Source organism: Trachypithecus francoisi, unplaced genomic scaffold (genome assembly GCF_009764315.1).
Source record: "Trachypithecus francoisi isolate TF-2019V2 unplaced genomic scaffold, Tfra_2.0 Lachesis_group3, whole genome shotgun sequence".
In the NCBI taxonomy this organism is placed as follows: Eukaryota; Metazoa; Chordata; class Mammalia; order Primates; family Cercopithecidae; genus Trachypithecus; species Trachypithecus francoisi.
In genome coordinates this window covers 54,104,805-54,124,671 of record NW_022681468.1, presented here as the reverse complement: position 1 = coordinate 54,124,671, position 19,867 = coordinate 54,104,805, and the positions used below count along the sequence as shown (strand labels likewise).

Sequence of the window (19,867 nt, the reverse complement as noted above, 5' to 3'; positions counted from 1 at the left end):
GACAAACTCAAACCATATCCAAACCATAACACTGACCAATAAATAAAAGAAAGAGGACTCAAATTACTAAAACCAGCAATGAAAGAGAGGACATTAATATCAACCTTACAGATATAAAAAGGATTATAATACTATGAACATTAGGCCAACAAATTAAGACAACTTACATGAAATGGACATATTCCTAGAAAGATGCAAACTAAACTACCACAACCAACTCAAGAAGAAACAGAAAATCATAGTAGACTTATAAGAGGTTGAATTAGTAATTTAAAAGCTACCTAAAAAGAAAAGCCCAGGCCTAGGTGACTTCACTGCTAGATTCTATCAGACATTTAAAGAAGAGTTAATACAAATTCTTCACAAACACTTCCAAAAATTAGAGAAGGAGGGAACATTTCCCAACTTATTTTACGAGGCCAGTTATATCCTGATAGCAAAACCAAAGACATTACAAGAAAACTACAGACCAATATCTCTTAGGAATATAGATGTAAAAATATGCAACAAAATACTAGCAAACTGAATGTGGCAATATATAAAAAGAATTATACACCATGGCTAAGTGGGATTTATACCAAGAATGCAGGGTTGATTTCTCGTCCCCAAATCAATCACAGTAATACACCATATCTTTGGGATGCCGAGGCAGGCGGATCATGAGGTCAAGAGATAGAGACCATCCTGGCCAACATGGTGAAACCTTGTCTCGACTAAAAATATAAAATTAACTGAGCGTGGTGGCACGTGCCTATAATCCCAGCTACTTGGGAGGCTGAGGCAAGAGAATTGCTTGAACCCGGGAGGCGGAGGTTGCAGTGAGCTGAGATCGTGCCACTTCACTCCAGCCTAACGACAGAGAAAGACTCCGTCTCAAAAAAAAAAAAATACACTATATCAATAGAATAAAGGACAGAAACACATGGTCATTTCAATAAACGCAGAAAAAGGATTTGTCAAAATTCAACACTTCTTCAAGATAAAAACAGACAACCTTCTAGGAATAGAAGGAAACTTCCTCACGTGTATAAAAGGCATCCATTTAGAATTCACATTAACATCATACTTAGTGGTAAGAGACGATGCTTTTCTCCCAAGAACAAGACAAGTATGTTTGGTCACTCTTGCCATTTCTATTCAACATTGTAATGAAGGTCTAGTGTCTTAGCTTGGGCTGCCATAGTAAAATATCATAGACTGGTGGCTTAAACAATACAAACTTATTTTCTCACAAATTTAGGAAGTTCTCACTGTACTCAAGGCAAGAAAACCCTGGCCTAGGGTGTTGGCTGTTGAGATGGAAATTGGTGGTCAGATTCAGGATATGTTTTGAAGGTAAAGTTTACAAGATTTGCGCACAGGGTCCAAGAGCAGAAGGTGAAGAGAGAGAACAATAAAGAATTAACATGTACATGTTTGGCTAGAGCAACCTGGTGAACCTCGGGGCTCTTTAGTGGATGGAAGACCGGCAGAGGGAGAATCAAGACTTATCTTTTTTGGCCATTTGATGTTTCAGCTTACGAACCCCCAAAATCTGAGACAGGTCTCAGTCAATTTAGGAAGTTTATTTTGCCAAAGTTAAGAATGCGTGCCCATGACATAGCCCGAGTAGGTGCTGAGGACATGTGCCTAAGGTGGTTGGAGCACAGCTTGATTTTATATTATATATTTTAGGGAGACATGAGACATCAATCAACATATGTAAGATGAATATTGTATTGGCCTGGAAAGGTGGGACAACTCAAAGCAAAGGTGGGACAAACTCGAAGCCGGGAAGGGGCTTCCAGGTCATAGGTAGATAAGAGACAAATGGTAGCATTCTTCTGAGTTTCTGATTAGCCTTTCCAAAGGAGGCAATCAGATATGCATTTATCTCAGTGCGCACAGGGATGAGAGGCAGCTTTGCCCTAAGCAGCTCCCAGCTTGACTTTTCCCTTTAGTTTAATGATTTCCGGGCCCCAAGATTTCTTTTGCTTTCACCAGCCATTACATATCCAAGAGATGTTCAGCAAGGAGTTGAATACATATGCCTGTAGTTCCCAGAAAGATCAGAGCCTGATGATACGAAGAGAAAGGTGGCGAGGGTGGGGGTCAAGGGGCAGTAAAGCATCATGGGGACGCCAATGTCTGCAAGTTAAGTAAAGGAGGACCAGCCAAGAAGTTTGAGAAGAATCAGCTAGTGAAGGAAAGAGAAAAAAAAAAAGGGAGCTGCCCAGAAAGCAAGACAGTAAAGTGTTTCAAGGTGTGTGATAGAATGGGGCTAGGAGTCACGCTAGACGCATCGAGAAGAAACGATTGGGTTTGATATATCTTGCTGGTCGCTGGTGTCCTTGAGAGGGCTATTCAGTGGAAGGGTGAGGAAGGGCACTAATTGGGGTAAGTTGAAAAGGTGAAGTAAGATAGTGGAGTGGCAACTATTTCCTTTTTTTTTTTTTTGAGACTTAGTCTGTCTCTATAGACCAGGCTGGAGTGCAGTGGAATGATTTCGGTTCACTGCAACCTCTGCCTCCCGGGTTCAAGCGACTCTCCTGCCTCAGCCTCCCGAATAGCTGTGACTACAGGCGCCTGCCACTACGCCCGGCTAATTTTTGTATTTTCGGCAGAGACGGGGTTTCACCATATTGGTCAGGCTGGTCACAAACTCCTGACCTCAAATGATCAGCCCGCCTTGGCCTACCTTATTTTTGCTAGGATTACAGGCGTGAGCCACCGCGCCTGCAACTATTTTCATTTGACTAATGGAGCAGTGCACATTTTGGTTTGCATTTGTATTTACGAATGTTTGAGAGAAAAAAACTCAAATATATGTTACAAGCCTATGTGTCTGGTTCCATTTTGAAGTACTGACCTAGGATCTCGGTACCTACTGAATTTTTTTTTGAGTGATAACATACACCTGAAAGTGCATAAAGTGCACTGTCTTAAAATGCACAGCTTGATCCTTTTAAAAAAAATCATATACGTACGCCCGTGTAACTACTGTTCATATCTACATGTTGAACACATCCAGCATAACCATAAGGTTCCTCTGCACCTTCCCGTTCTATAATCTCTCAGAAGTAAACCAATATTCCGACTCCTATAAAGATCCATTAGCTTTACTACATGTTTCAAAGAAAACAAATGAGAACTCTTAAGGACATTTAATTGGAAAACTGCTTTAGCACATTATAGACTTACCAATTCGCTTGTAAACGCTAACCATTTGGCGCCAAAATTCTGGGAGCTAAATTTTAAGCCGTTCTTCCTCAAAGCACCGCCCCACTTCTTACACCACGCCTCTTTTTGCTCTGTTGCTTCCCCCACATTATTGAGGCACCCTAGGCGGTAGAAGAAGCGGCTTTTCTGTCATGCGCATTGTGGCGAAGCGTTCTTCCCACTTTCCCGACTTCACCACTCACTGGGATCAGACCCCTGTCATGCGCATTGAGAGTCCTCTAGACAGGCGCGCTTCGCAGCGCCGTCGTGCGCTTGCGCTGAGCAGCCCGCAAGGGCGGAAGTGGGAGCTGCGACCGGGAGGAGGGGCGCCGCGCTCGCTGTGAGGTGGGCAAGCGGCGGAAATGGCGCCCTCCGGGAGTTCTGCAGTTCTCCTGGCAGTCCTGGTGCTGTTGCTTTGGGGTGCTCCCTGGACGCACGGGCGGCGGAGCAACGTTCGCGTCATCACGGACGAGAACTGGAGAGAGCTGCTGGAAGGAGACTGGATGATAGAATTGTGAGTGCGGTGCGGCCGGGGTCCTACGTCAGTGCTTGGACACACGACTTCACCCCGCACGTTCCTCATGCAGGTCCCAGGCTCCCCAGGACTGCGCCTCCGAGTTGCGGAGCTAGCGTCCACGACTTCTGCAGCTCCCCAAACTCCTGGGATCTGCCGCCGGCTTGGTTCCACCCCCTCGTCTCTTACCCGTAAATGTTAAGTTTCTTTTGGGGTGCACCCTCGTTTCGTTTCTGTGGCTGTTGTGCGCCCCGAGGGTTAGCGCCAGTGCGAATTCTGACATTTTTCATGACTTTGAGGCCGCGATTGGGGCGCGGGGAGGGAGGTGTCTGACTAGTGTCTAAGTAGTTAGAGTCATTCTTCACAGACTTCTACACTTATTTTCACCACATTTTACAGAAAAGAATATTGAGCAAAATCTCTCCTCTCCTTTTGTCTGTCGTTAAAATATAGTCTATATATGGTGTTGGAATTTGGGGCTTTTAAGCTTTTTAAAAATGGATTAGGCACTTTTCTTTTTTATTGTGAATACTGAGTCGATTCAGGTCGGGTTGTTTTTAAGTTTTCGTTTTCTCTTTTTCCCTTCTCTTTTGCCTTCGCTTTTTCACTCATCTCGTTTTTCCTTTGGGTGTGTTTGCAGTGTAGAGAATACCTTGGGTTGTGACTCCTAGGTCTTTGTAAACGGCATTACATTAAAAGATAATGCATTAATGTTTACACTCTCAAGAGCGCCAGGTCATCATTTATTGCTCGAACGAAATCATGTGTCTTGTGTGGTGATTACAATTTAATAATGTCTGTTCTGCAGCGGTGGGAAATAAAGTATCTGCCTTTGCTTTAGATGCTGAGTTGTTGATGGTGGTATTATACATATTAGCAGTATTACTGATAATAGTAAAAGCATGATTACTGAGTATTAACTGTAGTGAACACCACTAAGCACCTTTACACACATACTATATTTAATTCTCTACACATTCTCTGTGACAGGTGTTTTTCACATTTTACAAGTGAGTAACAAGGTACCTAAATACTTTAGTTAACCATCCAGATATTGCTGCGGCTTTCTTTGGGTCTTCAGAGTAGGCATGCAATAATTGTTGTTAGAACACCTTCTTTAAAAAGGTTCAGCTGGAAGTGGCGTAGGCTACTCAGGAGATTGAGGTATGAGGATGGCTTGAGCCCAGGGGTTCAAGAGATCGTGGGCAAGGTAGCGAAATAAATAAGTAGATAAATAAAAATGAAAAGACAGCAGGGTTCAGGTGAGTGTTTTCTTGTGTCAAGAATGCAACAAGGGTTGTCAAGGAGACCAGCGAAAGTGACATACCCAAGGGAGAACCCAGAAGGCTAAATCAGTAAGTCCTGTGCTATTTAAAAAAACAAACAAACAAAACTAGCCCGGCGCGGTGGCTCACGCCTGTAATCCCAGCACTTTGGGAGGCCAAGGCGGGCCGATCACGAGGTCAGGAGATTGAGACCATCCTGGCTAACACGGTGAAACGCCGTTTGTACTAAAAATACAAAAAATTAGCTGGGCGTGGTGGCGGGCGCCTGTAGTCCCAGCTACTCGGGAGGCTGAGGCAGGAGAATCGCTTGAATCCGGGAGGCAGAGGTTGCAGTCAGCCGAGATGGTGCCACTGCACTCCAGCCTGGGCGACAGAGTGAGACTCGATCTCAAAAAAAAAAAAAAAAAAAAAAAGTAGAACATTTATATGGAGGGTAAAATAAAGGGAAATATTCATAGTATGCATATAATCTGCAACTCTGAAATGAATTTTCATTCAGGCACCATCGAAGGCTTCAGGGGAGAGGAACTATGACAAGTGACACTTTGTTTTTCAGTTATCCTCATGAGTAACTTGTTTTAGATCGTGCCTGTAAAATAGTGTTATAAGCAATATATTAAGCAATAGTTATCGTGTGTGTGTATATGCAAAATACAGTCAAGTATTACTCAAGGATATTCTTTAATTCATTATGATCCAACTATATAAATACAGCAGTCAGAAGTAGTATTAAAGAGAACAAGACTAACAAAACATTGAGTATGAGGTAAATCCACATTGGAGCATCTATCTATAGGGTAGTAGTTTTTCTTTTTCCTTAAGTAGAGATTCTAAAGTAAGTCTTTAGAAAGCAACTGACAGCCTGGGCAACATGGCAAAAAAATACGAAAAATTAGCTGGGAGTGTGGGCAGGCATCTCTAGTCCCAGCTATTTGGGCTGAGGTGGGAGGATGTCTGGGAGGTTGAGGCTGCAGTGAGCCCAGATTGCCCCACTGCCCACCAGTCTGGGTGCCAAAGCTAGACCCTGTTTCAAAAAATAAAAAAGCAACTGAGCAACAAAAGAACCTGAAAAAGAAGGAATCTAGAAGTTTTAGTAATAGTCTGCTCCTAATTACAAGTGAATTATCTACAGTAAATCCATTTCTGCTCAGAAGTTTTGTCATGAAGATATTTTCATTGTAATACAATTTATTGTTAGGAGCTTGGCTTTTATAGTACCAGTTTGTCTTGTTCTACAATGTCTATTTTAGGAGTTTAGTTTTCATAAAACAAGTGAAAATGTGAAGTACAGAAACTGTAGTTTTGTGTTTAACTGGTTTAGGCTTTATTCTTCCTGGTTCTGTTAAAAAAAAAAAAAAAAAGAACCCTGTGCTGCATTATAAGATAAAATACAATAAAGTGTAAAAATAAGATCCTTGGGAGATAATGAATACCAGAGGAGTAATTTAAATGCTAATATGCTTGCATTTGTAAATCCAAGGTCTTGGAAACAGGATGACCTAACTGGCCAAGAGTTTTGTTTGGCCTGCTTAGTATTTGTATGTGGGTTATTTTTTGTGCTAATATTCTCATATAAAAATGCAGATCTCCATCTTCTTTTAAATATGAATAGCCAGCCTTAGTGTGGCAGCATCCTTTGTGGCAATCCTACTTAGTAATGGTTGCCACCTTAAGATGGAATATGTGCTTTCTTATTCACCACAGCCCAGAACACTTCTGTTTTTCCAACACTTTGCATTTGTGACTCTGCAGTGTAAATTATTAAAATTGGTGAACTCTAACTTGGTCTTGAACTTTCTGGTGGCCACACATTGATAGAGAAATGCAAAGGTTTTTTGAAGAGCTGTTTTGCATGTGAAAAAATCCTGTGTCTTATTCTCAGAATTTCATTTGATTAGCATCATCAGTTCATCATTTTTGATATCCAGATTGTTAGATCTACCCTTAAAAGTTTTTCATCTGCATGAAATTAACCACCTTGTCGTCTTCAGTGTTTTTATATAAAATATTCTTCATAAATTATACATTTAAATTTTTTATCCCAAGATAAATGGTCATACTAATGTGCTTAACTTTTAAAAAAAAAAAAAATCTGTATTTCTTAGTTACGCCCCGTGGTGCCCTGCTTGTCAAAATCTTCAGCCGGAATGGGAAAGTTTTGCTGAATGGGGAGAAGATCTTGAGGTTAATGTTGCGAAAGTAGATGTCACAGAGCAGCCAGGTACTGTAAGTCTTTGGTTAGTTTTGTTTCTTTGCTGTTTGGGTTGATATGTTTATCCTGTTTTCTACATTACATAGTCTTAATTCTACCTTTCATTAGGTTTTCAAAACCTAACAGTCTGCAGCTAGTTAACCTGACTTGTGCACCTCCCTGATGGGGGCTCAGTGTGCAATGGTTGCAAAATGGAGATTCCCTAGTTGTGTAAACACCTCATTTCTTGAAAGCATTGCTTTAAGGGTTCTTGAAGACATTACCCTCTTTTTATCCCTCCCCACATAACTGCCTCTGATTTGTTTTTCTTTGCGTCCCAGGCCCCAGACTAGTATGTAAGATGTCTTTGAGAAGTCCTAGAACACTGTGGTTCAGGTGAACATTGGCCAAGCCACATTTGCATCCATACCAGGCTTCAGAATAAGGAGCATGCGGTTGAGTCTAGAGTCAAGGTCACGTTCCCTGACAAAAGAAGATCTGGATCTCTGAAACTGAGTTTTAAATTTAGTACCTATGATTTGAGGATGTGGGCTCCTAAATATAAAGCCCTCGTGGTTGTGAGGTCGAGTGCATTCCTGACTTGGTCCCTGGACAAGTGGCAGGTCCTGCGCTTAAGGAGGTTCCTTCCACAGACCAACCTCATCTTACCGTTCTCAGTAGTCACACTACCCTTGGGTTCTTGGCTGCCCCATCTCAAATGGTAATAATAAGTAATATTTATTGAGCGCTTGCCTATTATAGCACTCTTTCAAGTATCTTGTGTTTATTATTTAATCCTTATACAACCCCATGAAATATGTAATGTCCCCATTTCACAGATAAGAAAACTGAGGCACAGGTCAATTCTCTGTAATATAAGTGCTTGACACCTGGCTAATAATAAATGTTAGCTGCTTTTGTTTTTGCCTGTCTTATGAAAGATTCACATTATTTTCCATTTTTAGCAGCACCATAAACTGCCTTTGTTTGTTGAATGTCAAGTGCAATTCCATTTGATTTTAGAGCTAAGAACCTATTACCTTGTGCTCTCCCATGACTTATTACTACTAGTCTTAATTTTGACAGTGGTATAAATAATGAAGTGTTTTTATTTATTTAAAAACGTATTCAGTACTCTAGTTCTACATACTTTTTAACTGAGATAATGTGCAGTATTGTGTTTTTTAAAGTTGCTTTAAGTACATAATTCACTTTTAAATTATGTATTACAAAGCTCAACTATTATGTATAATTTCATGTTCTTTCCTATTAGTATGTATTTAAATAATTCAAAGTCACCTTTTAAGTAGTCAGTGATTGGCCCATGTAAAACCTGCTGTGTGTTCTTTATCTGTAGGACTGAGTGGACGGTTTATCATAACTGCTCTTCCTACTATTTATCAGTAAGTATTTGAAGATTCTCAATTATGGAGAAAGATTCATTATAGTGTAATCAGAAGTAGTAGGCCTCTAGCTTGGATCATGTTGGAAGAGCTGAGGTAATCTCATTATATTCAGCAGGTGTTTTAGAGGGCTTGTTTTGCTTAGTGTTATCCTAAGTGCCTTTAGGAAGTTGAGTGATGTATGAAACAGTCTCTGTTCTCAAAGATTTACAGTTGTTTTGGAAAGTGATGTTCTTGTGAAATGTTGTGATCCTGTTCAGCGTGTTCAGTCATTATGAGTCCAAAGTAGTGGTGAGTCCTGTAGGAAATTGGGTAAAGGAAAAATCACAGTTACCTGGATTGGTTCCCAGAGAATATGGGGTTTAAATGAAACCTTGGAAGTAGGATTTTAAGAGTGCAGGGTAAGCATTTTATTCTGAGGACAATCTCGTAAACAGTCATTAACAGGAACATGATATGTCCAAAAAGTAGCTATGAAAGTGCTGTTGTACAGCCTTGGGTACAGTAGTAGGTGACAGTTGGGTGATAAATCAGAATGAGGAAGATTATGAAGTCTTCAGTGTCAGGTCTATTAGTTTGGCTTTATCTTCTAAATTGGGGGTATGAAATCTCAAGTCTGTGTACCTGCTGTGTACCCTAACATCATGTAGCTGGTAGGTTAAATACCAGGAGGTACTGAAAATAAGTTGACACTTCTTTGTGTTTATAGCTTGCTTTTCCTTGCCCTTTTTTCTTTTTTTTTTCATGTTTTTAAAATTCACCCCTACTCCCTTTACATCTATGTAAATTTCTGTTCTCTGTCTCCCTAAGAGCTTCTGTCCTGCCCTTCTCATTCAGTCCTTTTTCTCACATGCCCCTTCAGTCTCTCCTCTTTCCTTTTCACTTCTTAGTGCCTCCTGACCTTATTTGGAATTTCCTGCCCTTTTTCTTGTAGTCAAAATTGTTTACCATGTCCTTTCTCCTATTTCCTGCCTGTCGAAATCCTACCTATGCTTCAAAGAATAGCTCAAATGACACTTCACAAAAACTTTGTGTTTTGGGGTGGGGGGCTTCCTCGTGGTCGTTACCTCTGGGTGGATAAAGGGTCTCTTAACCCTTCTTAACAGGTCCCTAGTAGGGAGCCGATGAGTTTTTGAGTTAGATGAGTTTTTGCACTTAAAGATGTTGGAGCCAAGAGAACATTTATGACTCTGACAGAACTTTCTACATTGGAAATGGGAAGGAGGAGGTGGATCTAAGGAAGGCTGCAAAACTGACTGTAAATAGTCACTGAAATGAGAGGAAAGGAAACACTGTACCAGATGCCTCCAGTGATTTAAAGCAGGGTGGCTGAGGTGATGCTAGTATAGCCAAAAGTACTAGCAAAATGCCTTAAAATTTTAAGTTATAGCTTAACAGCTAATAATTACTATGTGCCAAGCACTATTCTAATACTTTTTATATAATTCTTTTAATATGTGTATTACACATAAGGTTTAAAAGTACTTTTCTGAGATTTATCTACTTACTATATTTCATAGTTTTATTATTTGGTAGAATAACAGTAATTTTTTTGAAAAATGTAACCTCATTGTTAAATTGGGGGCTAAGTGTCATGGGTAGGTAAATAGTATAATTTGCTATTAATACTTGTACATTGCTAATGCTTTTGAATGTTAGAAGTGACTATAAAGTGAGGTAAAAAATAGCAAAATAAATATTAAATTATTTCTCAATGCTGGATAATATTTAATTCTGATTCTCTTTAGTTGTAAAGATGGTGAATTTAGGCGCTATCAGGGTCCAAGGACTAAGAAGGACTTCATAAACTTTATAAGTGATAAAGAGTGGAAGAGTATTGAGCCCGTTTCATCATGGTTTGGTCCAGGTTCTGTTCTGTAAGTATGAGGGCTTTTTCTCTTACCCATTTCATAATTAATTGGAACAGATAATTATATTTTATGTAACGCATTCATACTCTTTTTGTTTCTTGAGCTGTTAAGGTGTATCCACATTTATTACATGTTCTTTTTTTTTTTTACTGAGATTGAGTCTCACTCTGTCGCCCAGGCTGGGGTGCAGTGGCGTGATCTTGGCTCACTGCAAGCTCTGCCTCAGTGGTTCACGCCATTCTCCTTCCTCAGCCTCCCGAATAGCTGGGACTACAGGCGCCCACTGCTATGCCTGGCTAATTTTTTTATATTTTAGTAGAAACAGGGTTTCACCGTGTTAGCCAGGATGGTCTCGATCTCCCGACCTTGTGATCCACCCGCCTTGGCCTCCCAAAGTACTGGGATTATAGGCATGAGCCACCGTGCACGGCCTACATGTTTGATCTTTTTAGTTTGACCTAAGTCAAACAGTTTCATGCTTCTTGAGTTAGAGAAGACATTTTATAGAAGTAAGTTGTACACCTTTTCAGGAATATTGTAGCTTGCTAGATTTAGTGACATGTATCATCAAAAACTAAATGCCGCTAAGATTGTTCACAGCATAATGGGTAAAGCTATCACTCGAGTGTAATAATTTGAATGAGTAGGCTCAAACTTGTACTCATGTTATCTCCAGACTTCAGTTTGTTTTGTAATGTTCTGTCTCCATAGAGACTGTCACAAATTGCCGATACCAACTAAATTACATAAACTTCGACTCTTGATGTAAAGCGATTGAATTATGTTTGGTTGGTTATTCCACCTATCTGATAACTTCTTATATGAATAGTGTGTATAAACGTTGACCATAATAGCGTGCCTAAGCACTAAGCTTTATAGATATCTAGAGGGTAGATGAATTTCTTCATAGCAACTGGCAATGGAGTGATAAGGATTGGAAGTAGCAAGCATGCTTTGTGCTTTGCTGTTGGGGTACAAGGCCTCACTGGTAATGTGAGAGACCTCTGGTAATAGTGAGTTTTGCTGAGGTACCATGGACTGATCCTGTGTGGCCATCTGTATCTTTCTATCCTCTCACCACACTTACCTTTGGAGGATAGGGAGTTGAGACAGTAATCCCATAAGAGAAAAATACTCTAGATTCTGGGAATGAGAGAAAGATCAGCCTGTCGACACTTACCCATTGAACTACCATGCCCAACTCAATTTTGGATCCTACTGTTCCTGAAATAAATTACTGCAGACTACAGTGAGGCTATACAGTGCTTTATATTTCAGTTCCTTGTTTCTCTTCTCACTTGGCTTTTAAACAACAGAAGCAACATGATTAAAATACCTTTCTATGTCGACTTAAAAGTATAACTGATTTTTGTTCTCTGAAATCTCATCTCATAAATGAATCTTGTCTTTTTCCAGTAGAACAAAGTAGTTGCTTGTAAGTCTATTTTCAAGCTGCTACAATTGGGAACTCACAGAGCTTTCTTATTTCTGAAGCATGCCTTTTTAAAACTGGCCATTTAATTATGTAAAATACTAATTTTTGCTTATATGATGACTTAGCACTTATTTACCTATGTAGTAATTTTGTATATCATTAAAAGATGTCAAACTAATGCTCCTATAAATTTTAATTAATTTCAATAAAAAAGAGGGATAGTTCTTAAGTAGGAAGAATCGGCTTGACAATTGTTTCCAGTCCTTCCTTGAGCCTCCCTTTGGTCATGCTTTAAAGGCTTTTAAGGGTGAGTAAGAGTTGCCTTTTCCAACTGGTTTCATGGAACTTGTAATCCTTTACTCAGTGTATTAGAGAAATGATCAGATGAAAGACAAAATATTAACATCAAAACAGTGGGAGAAAAGGAAAAAGTTACTGTCAAGTATGTTTATTTACGAGGCTGTCACATGGTAGTATCAATTTAGAAACAGTTTTCATGAACAAGCCTTATTATAGGCATGAAATCAGTGATGTATCTCTAGTCTTGATTAACAGCAATAAAATCTGTCATATTGGGGAAATTATGGAGTAGAAAATAGTATATATAGACAAAGCTGTGTATGTTATTCAGTTTTTTAATTATCTCTTTTGTTTTTAGGATGAGTAGTATGTCAGCACTCTTTCAGCTATCTATGTGGATCAGGGTATGGACTAAAATATTTTTATCTTAAACATTTATGCCACTATCACTTTAACAAAAATGAACAGATTTTTAGTTTTTTTTTTCTTTTCATTTTAGGCTTGCCATAACTACTTTATTGAAGACCTTGGATTGCCAGTGTGGGGATCATATACTGTTTTTGCTTTAGCAACTCTGTTTTCCGGACTGTTACTAGGACTCGTAAGTATTTCATTTTTGGAGTGCTAGGAAGAAAAATATTTAAAAATGTGATAATTTAAAATAGTTACATTAGCTGTGGCATATTTTCTACTTTGAGATTTCTTACAATTTTTATTTTTACAGTGTATGATATTTGTGGCAGATTGCCTTTGTCCTTCAAAAAGGCGCAGACCACAGCCATACCCATACCCTTCAAGTAAGTATATTTTAAAATGTTTATTTTTTATTCACTATAGCCCTATTCATTTCTGTAATCACAATCACATTTCACAGGTTGCTCTTCCAGCTTAGAATTCTAACTGTGGATTGTTGGTCTTTATTAGCTATAGCATAAGGGAAGGTAGAAGAGATGTATATTTCATGTAAGAATGTAGCCCAGTGGATTTTGAACACTGTTATTTTCTTGACTTTTATATTATGGGGAATTTTAACATAGCATATAGCATGTAGCTATTTAATAATATTTATTTGGTGTCAATTTATAAGTGGAATATATTCTACTCTTGAAGTCTTTCATTAGTATAGTGGCCGCCACATTTGAAGAGTATTCTTTGAATGCCAGTCAATTGTAGGTTTTTTCTGGTAGGATATTGGGAAAAGCAATCCCTATGGTTGATTTAGGGTGTCACTGACACTGAACTGTACTACGGATCAATTTAAATAATTACAAGCATTTACCAATCTTGTAGTTGTACTGTTAATGGAAGTGTTTATATTTGCAGTTCTTAAAGAACTTTTACTTATCTGTTACCTCATTTGCCACTCTGTAGTAGAGTGCATAGGTGATACTGCTCCCATTTTGTACTTGAGGAAACTAAGGCTCACAGTCACACAGAAGTGACAAAGCTTAGTGTTTAACTAAATCAGACTTGTGGCCTGATACTCCTTCATTTATGATATCTTTTGTTTGTTTGTTTGTTTGTTTTCGAGACGGAGTCTCGCTCTGTTGCCCAGGCTGGAGTGCAGTGACGCCATCTCGGCTCACTGCAACCTCCACCTCCCAGGTTCAGACTATTCTCCTGATTCAACCTCCCTAGTAGCTGGGACTACAGGTGCGTGCCACTACGCCCAGCTAATTTTTTGTGTTTTTAGTAGAGATGGAGTTTCACTGTGTTAGGATAGTCTCAATCGCCTGAACTTGTGATCCACCCGCCTCGACCTCCTAAAGTGCTGGGATTACAGGTGTGAGCCCCTGCACCCGGCCATGATGTCTTTCTTAACTTAGGGCTTATTGAGATCAAAATTTCCAAAATGAAGTCTATGGAGATTAGATTTATACTGTACCTTGTCCTTTTATACTGGTAGTTCATCTTTTCATTTCTTAGATAGTTGCATTGATACTAAAAAGGACATGCATAGGGGAAGGAATCATTTTATCCAAAAAGGGCCACTGATGTCTAGGAAAAAAGTGTAAGCACAGATTACTTAAAAGACAAATGTATTATTAGGTTTAAGGTTTTTGAAGCAAAATGAATATAAAATGTTTACTCACCAACTTTCAAATTGTGAATAAAACGTAAGATTTAATTTAGTAGATACAAAAGATACATATATAAAAGTAGTTATACAGATGGTCCCTGACCTACAGTCATTCAACTTAAAATTGACTTTACGATAGTGCAAAACGAATATGCGTTCAGTAGAAACTGTACTTTAAATTTTGAATTTTGACCTATTCTGGGCTACTGGTATGGAGTAGTTTTGTAATGCTGGGCAGATTAGGTTAGGTTAGGTGTATTAATGTATTTCAACTTATGTAAGGATAGGTTAGTTGTATTAAATGCCTTTTTGACTTATGATATTTTTAACTTATGATTTATCAGGGTGTAACCCCATCATAAGTCAAGGAGCATCTGTATTATGTTTGGTTTTCTTATATTCTGTCTTCACCCTCACATGAATCATATAGCCGTCAGAAAGTCTGTAGGGTCATCAGTGTGCAACTAGCATTGGATCCCACAAAGGTACCAAAGTACTTACTAAGTCATGTGATGTGCAGGCTGTTATTGCCACTGTTGCCAGATCGTCCTCTCGTCTCCCAAGAGTTTACTTTGGTAGTCTGCATAGATTGATTTCTTTGAGGATGTAGGTGTTGGAGTCTGAGTCATCTTACCACTTAGAGCAAACTTGAGAGTGTCTGAGACTTGCCTGGAGAACTTGTTGAAATAGATTGCTGATTCCCCACCCTGGGTTTTGGACTCAGAAGTTCTGTATTGGGGCCAAGAATTTCCATTTCTTACAATTCGTAGGTGAAGTTGATGTTGCTGGTCTGAGGACCACTATTTGAGAACCCCTGTCTTAGAGAAAGTGGTTACCAATAGGAAAATCTACAGGCCCCGGCACATGAAATTACTTGTCTTTTGGTGTTGACCGTACAAACTTTTCAAAAGAATACTGACTCTGATAGAATCCTTTCTGTGCAATACTGTGGAATACATAACTGGTGTACACAAAGAGGTAAGTGTTCTCAGACAAGAAGGGCAAGTCAGTGAATAGGCACAATTTTAGCAACTTTAAAAGAGTTGAACCTAAGGAAATGACAGAGACAGTACTCTACCTTTTTTAGGAAGTTACAAGGGAATTCGTTTCCTGGAAATGAAATTTTTAAAATGACTTGGTTAATTAATGTCAAGCTACTTAAGTTTTTCTGTCCTCTATTATAATCCACTGTAAAAGTCACTAAAGAAATCTTTACCTTTAAATATCTGTTAATTTGGAGGGACTGAAAGGCATAAAGTAAAGGGTTTTTTGAATGCCTTTCCAAATCATTCAAAAAGAAGGCAAGCATGGTCTCTGAGCCAGAGAGATCTGATTGGGCATCCCAGCTCTTCCACTTAATAGCAAAGCAGTATGGCAGACATTTTCTACCCTCTGAGCATGTAACCTCCTTTGTGAAATGAAAGTAATTATACTTGCGCCACTGGATCATTAAGACACTTAGGAGATAGGTATGTAATGCTCACATTATCCTAATTACTAACATAATAAGCATTCAGTAAGTAATCTATGTAAGTAACATTCAGTAAGTAACACTTACTGATCTATGTAATAAGCATTCAGTAAGTAACACTATGCATATGATTGTGTAATTTATTTTTCTTTAGTAATACAACTGATATTAATCCAGACTTTAAAGTGATATTACCATGCCCCTCCGTCATGGAACACATGATTTGAGTTGTTTTCCAATATGTATGCTTGTCTTGATTTTGAGTTGTTAGGGGTGCTAAAGAAACCCAACTCAGTCTACTGTTAAGCAAAATTGGAATTTATTGGTTTATGTAGCGATGAAGTCTGAGGTCAGGGTTGACTACATCGTTAAGGCTCAAATGATGTTGTTAAGATGCTGTTTCTGAGTTACTCAGTTCTCCACACCTTGACCTGTTCAATTCTCAATTGAGTGCTTTTTAGAATTTTTTTTTTATTTTTCTATTTTTTCTCTGCTCACAAGGACATCTGGATCAACTTGGCCCTTTCCAGTCACTAGCGTAAGGTGGTTAGAGAAAACTAGAATAAGAAGGAAATTCATTTTTTTTTCTACACCCACCTCTTTTTTGGAGAAATTCTGGTGCACTCCGCTGGTGTAAAGGTCTCACTTTTTGGAAACCAGGGTTCTGCAACCTCAACACTATTGACGTTTTTGGCCACATAATTCTTAGTTGTGACGGACTGCCTTTTATACACTGTTGAATATTTAATAGCATTCTACTTACCAACAGCACTGCCCTTCTCAGGTGTGAAAAGCAAAAATATCTCTAGACATTGTTAAGTGTTCCTTGTGGAGGGGAGAAACTCCCTTGGTAGAGAACCACTGCTATAAACTAGTATTCACCACTGGGGTGTGGCATAGGGAAGGGGCTGTTAGCCCAAAATGAAGATGGATGCCAGGCAGACTGAACAACAGATTGTTCATTACTGGTAATTTTTCCCCCATGGTTTGTTCTGCCTTATTAACCCACTCCTTCCTTGCGGGTCCCCCCGCCGTGGCCCCACCATTCTCGATTGCCTAGGATTGGGGGCAGTCTGAGATCATTGAACAGAGTAAAGCTCTTTGACCCGATTCTGTCTCCTGTATCTCACCATGGTGTTCTCTAAGTTTAAGTTAACTAGCAGCTGGCCATAAAAAACATCAAAAGGGTGTGTGTGTGTGTATGTATTTATTCATTGAGATGTACACTTAAGATTTTTACGTTTTACTGTTGTAACTATATTGTAATAAAATACTATATATGGGGGATGAGTAAGGGGAAGCACATTTATAAGACCAGAAAAAGATATGGACAGAAATACAACCTTCAACTGTAAATGTGTGATTTCTGTTCCCTTGGGAACTGAAACAAGGATACTGTTTAAGTTTTAGTATACTTTTTGACCAGAAGATTAATAGCAAATAAGTATGAGATAGTTTTTTTTTAAAGCCAGTCAAATTTAGCAGTGGGGGTTATCACTGTTAGTGACAGTGATATTAGTAAGTTCTGATAACCTACTACCATTGGACCAACCAATATACAATATATTGGACCAAATATACAATATAATGCTGTATACTTTCGTACAACTTCCATACTGACAACATTAATGCTGATTCATTAATTTCTGTTCAGTTTATAAATAGGTGGGTAATTAGAATGACTTTGATAACTAAAATGGCTCATACCATTTTTATTTTTATAATATTCATAGTTTTTTGGATCTTATCTTGAATAACTTTTTCCTTTTCGAAATCCAAACATGATAAATTTATGCCAAAGCAGTTTTTGGGCATATGAGACATTGTATCTTGATTTTACTCTAGAGCAAATCTAATACATCTACAAAAATACATTTTTGGTGTTTGTCTTTAAGAAAAATTATTATCCGAATCCGCACAACCTTTGAAAAAAGTGGAGGAGGAACAAGAGGCGGATGAAGAAGATGTTTCAGAAGAAGAAGCTGAACGTAAAGAAGGAACAAACAAAGACTTTCCACAGAATGCCATAAGACAGCGCTCTCTGGGTCCATCATTGGCCACAGATAAATCCTAGTTAAATTTTATAGTTAATATTATGATTTTGATAAAAATAGAAGATTGATCATTTTGTTTGGTTTGAAGTGAACTGTGACTTTCTTGTATATTGCAGAGTTCAGTCTAGATTGTCATTAAATTGAAGAGTCTACATTCAGAACATAAAAGCACTAGGTATACAAGTTTGAAATATGATTTAAGCACAGTATGGTGGTTTAAATAGTTCTCTAATTTTTGAAAAATCATGCCAAGCAATAAGATTTATGTATATTTGTTTAAGAATAACCTGATTCAAGTCTGAGTTTTGAAAATTTACATTTCCCAAGTATTGCATTATTGAGGTATTTAAGAATATTATTTTAGAGAAAAATATTTCTCATTTGATATAATTTTTCTTGGTTTCACTGTGTGAAAAAAAGAAGATATTTCCCATAAATGGGAACTTTGCCCATTGTCTCAAGAAATGTGTATTTGAGTGACAATTTCGTGGTCTTTTTAGAGGTATAATCCAAAATTTCCTTGTATTTTTAGGTTATGTAACTAATAAAAATTAATTTTTATTAATTAATTACAGTTACATTAATTAATTACAGTTTTCTACACATGGTAATACAGGATATGCTACTGATTTAGGAAGTTTTTAAGTTCATGGTATTCTCTTGATTCCAACAAAGTTTCATTTTCTCTTGTATTTTTCTTATTTACTATGGGTTATATTTTTTATTTTTCAAATTGGATGATAATTTCCTGGAAACATTTTTTATGTTTTAGTAAACAGTACTTTTCTGTTATTTCAAACTGAAGTTTACCGGGAGATCCATCAAATTGAACAATCTGTTGTAATTTAAAATTTTGGCCACTCTTTTCAGGTTTTTTACATCATTCTTGCAGAACTTCAACTTGAAATTGTTTTTTTTTTTTCTTTTTGAATGTGAAGGTGAACATTCCTGATTTTTGTCTGATGTGGAAAAGCTGCGATATTTTACAATTTGAAAATTCACAGAAGCTTAATATAAAACAAAGTTTGCATTCTACTCAGGAAAAAGCATCTTCTTGTATATGTCTTAAATGTATTTTTGTCCTCATATACAGAAAGTTCTTAATTGATTTTACAGTCTGTAATGCTTGATGTTTTAAAATAATAACATTTTTATATTTTTTAAAAGACAAACTTCATATTATTCTGTGTTCTTTCCTGACTGGTAATATTCTGTGGGATTTCACAGGTAAAAGTCAGTAGGATGGAACATTTTTGTGTATTTTTACTCCTTAAAGAGCTAGAATACATAGTTTTCACCTTAAAAGAAGGGGGAAAACCATAAATACAATGAATCAACTGATCATTATGTAGTAGACAATTTCTGTAATGTCCCCTTCTTTCTAGGCTCTGTTGCTATATGAATCCATTAGATTTACAGTATCATAATATACAAGTGTTCTTTAAAGGCCTCTCCTTTAGAATATAAAATATTGTACCATTGAAGAGTTTGGATGTGTAACTTGTGATGCCTTAGAAAAATGTCCTAAGCACAAAATAAACTTTTCTAACCACTTCATTAAAGCTGAAGACCAGTATGATTTCTAGTTGCTTTTTGAAGGTATGCTTTTTTACTTTGTATTTAACGATGTTCAGATGAGTAGTTGTGTGTTACTATATATGTACTTGATATGTGTAATCAAACGACTGCTTCTTTTGCTATTGAGATGTTTAAGGACAGTAATGCTCATGAATTAAGCATTTTTTTTTTAGTGTTCTAGTATATGTGACATTGCCAATTTTTTTATTAGCAAATATGTGACCAGAAAGATTCTACAGAGTAAAAAATCAAAGCAAAACAAAAACCACAAAAAGACCCCTGTACTACAGGAAATTTAAAGTTGGCTGAACAGATAGTGTCTTGAAATTTCAGGCAACATGTAGTCTCACAGTTCTTAAAGATTGTCACTGTAGACCTCTGAGTAATTAATTTTCAGTTGGTAACAGACTTATAGAAACTCTTTGGGATTATTTACAAATGGTTCAGGAAGGAATAAGGTAAAGTAAAAGTAATATCCTGGAGAAT

At 37.8% G+C, this 19,867-nt stretch overlaps 1 protein-coding gene and 1 non-coding gene across 2 annotated transcripts; both read left to right on the top strand.

Annotated features, from left to right (window-relative positions):
* The first annotated feature begins 3,421 nt into the window (after positions 1-3,421).
* On the top strand, positions 3,422-19,371 carry TMX1 (thioredoxin related transmembrane protein 1). Its single transcript, XM_033188057.1, has 8 exons — positions 3,422-3,712; positions 7,104-7,219; positions 8,547-8,592; positions 10,341-10,469; positions 12,557-12,602; positions 12,698-12,799; positions 12,923-12,995; positions 17,645-19,371. The coding sequence occupies exons 1-8, from the start codon at positions 3,561-3,563 to the stop codon at positions 17,821-17,823; spliced, it is 843 nt and encodes a 280-aa protein (XP_033043948.1). The 5' UTR covers positions 3,422-3,560; the 3' UTR covers positions 17,824-19,371.
* On the top strand, positions 7,338-7,472 carry LOC117071826. The gene has a single exon (XR_004432566.1). It is a non-coding gene; the product is annotated as a small nucleolar RNA SNORA70 (small nucleolar RNA).
* Positions 19,372-19,867: the final 496 nt, after the last annotated feature.

Coding starts and splice junctions, on each gene's coding strand:
- TMX1 (XM_033188057.1), top strand. CDS start 3,561: ATGGCGCCCTCCGGGAGTTCTGCAGTTCTCCTGGCAGTCCTGGTGCTG. Junction 12,603..12,697: donor AGCTATCTATGTGGATCAGG/GTATGGACTAAA, acceptor TTTTCATTTTAG/GCTTGCCATAACTACTTTAT. Junction 12,800..12,922: donor CCGGACTGTTACTAGGACTC/GTAAGTATTTCA, acceptor TTATTTTTACAG/TGTATGATATTTGTGGCAGA.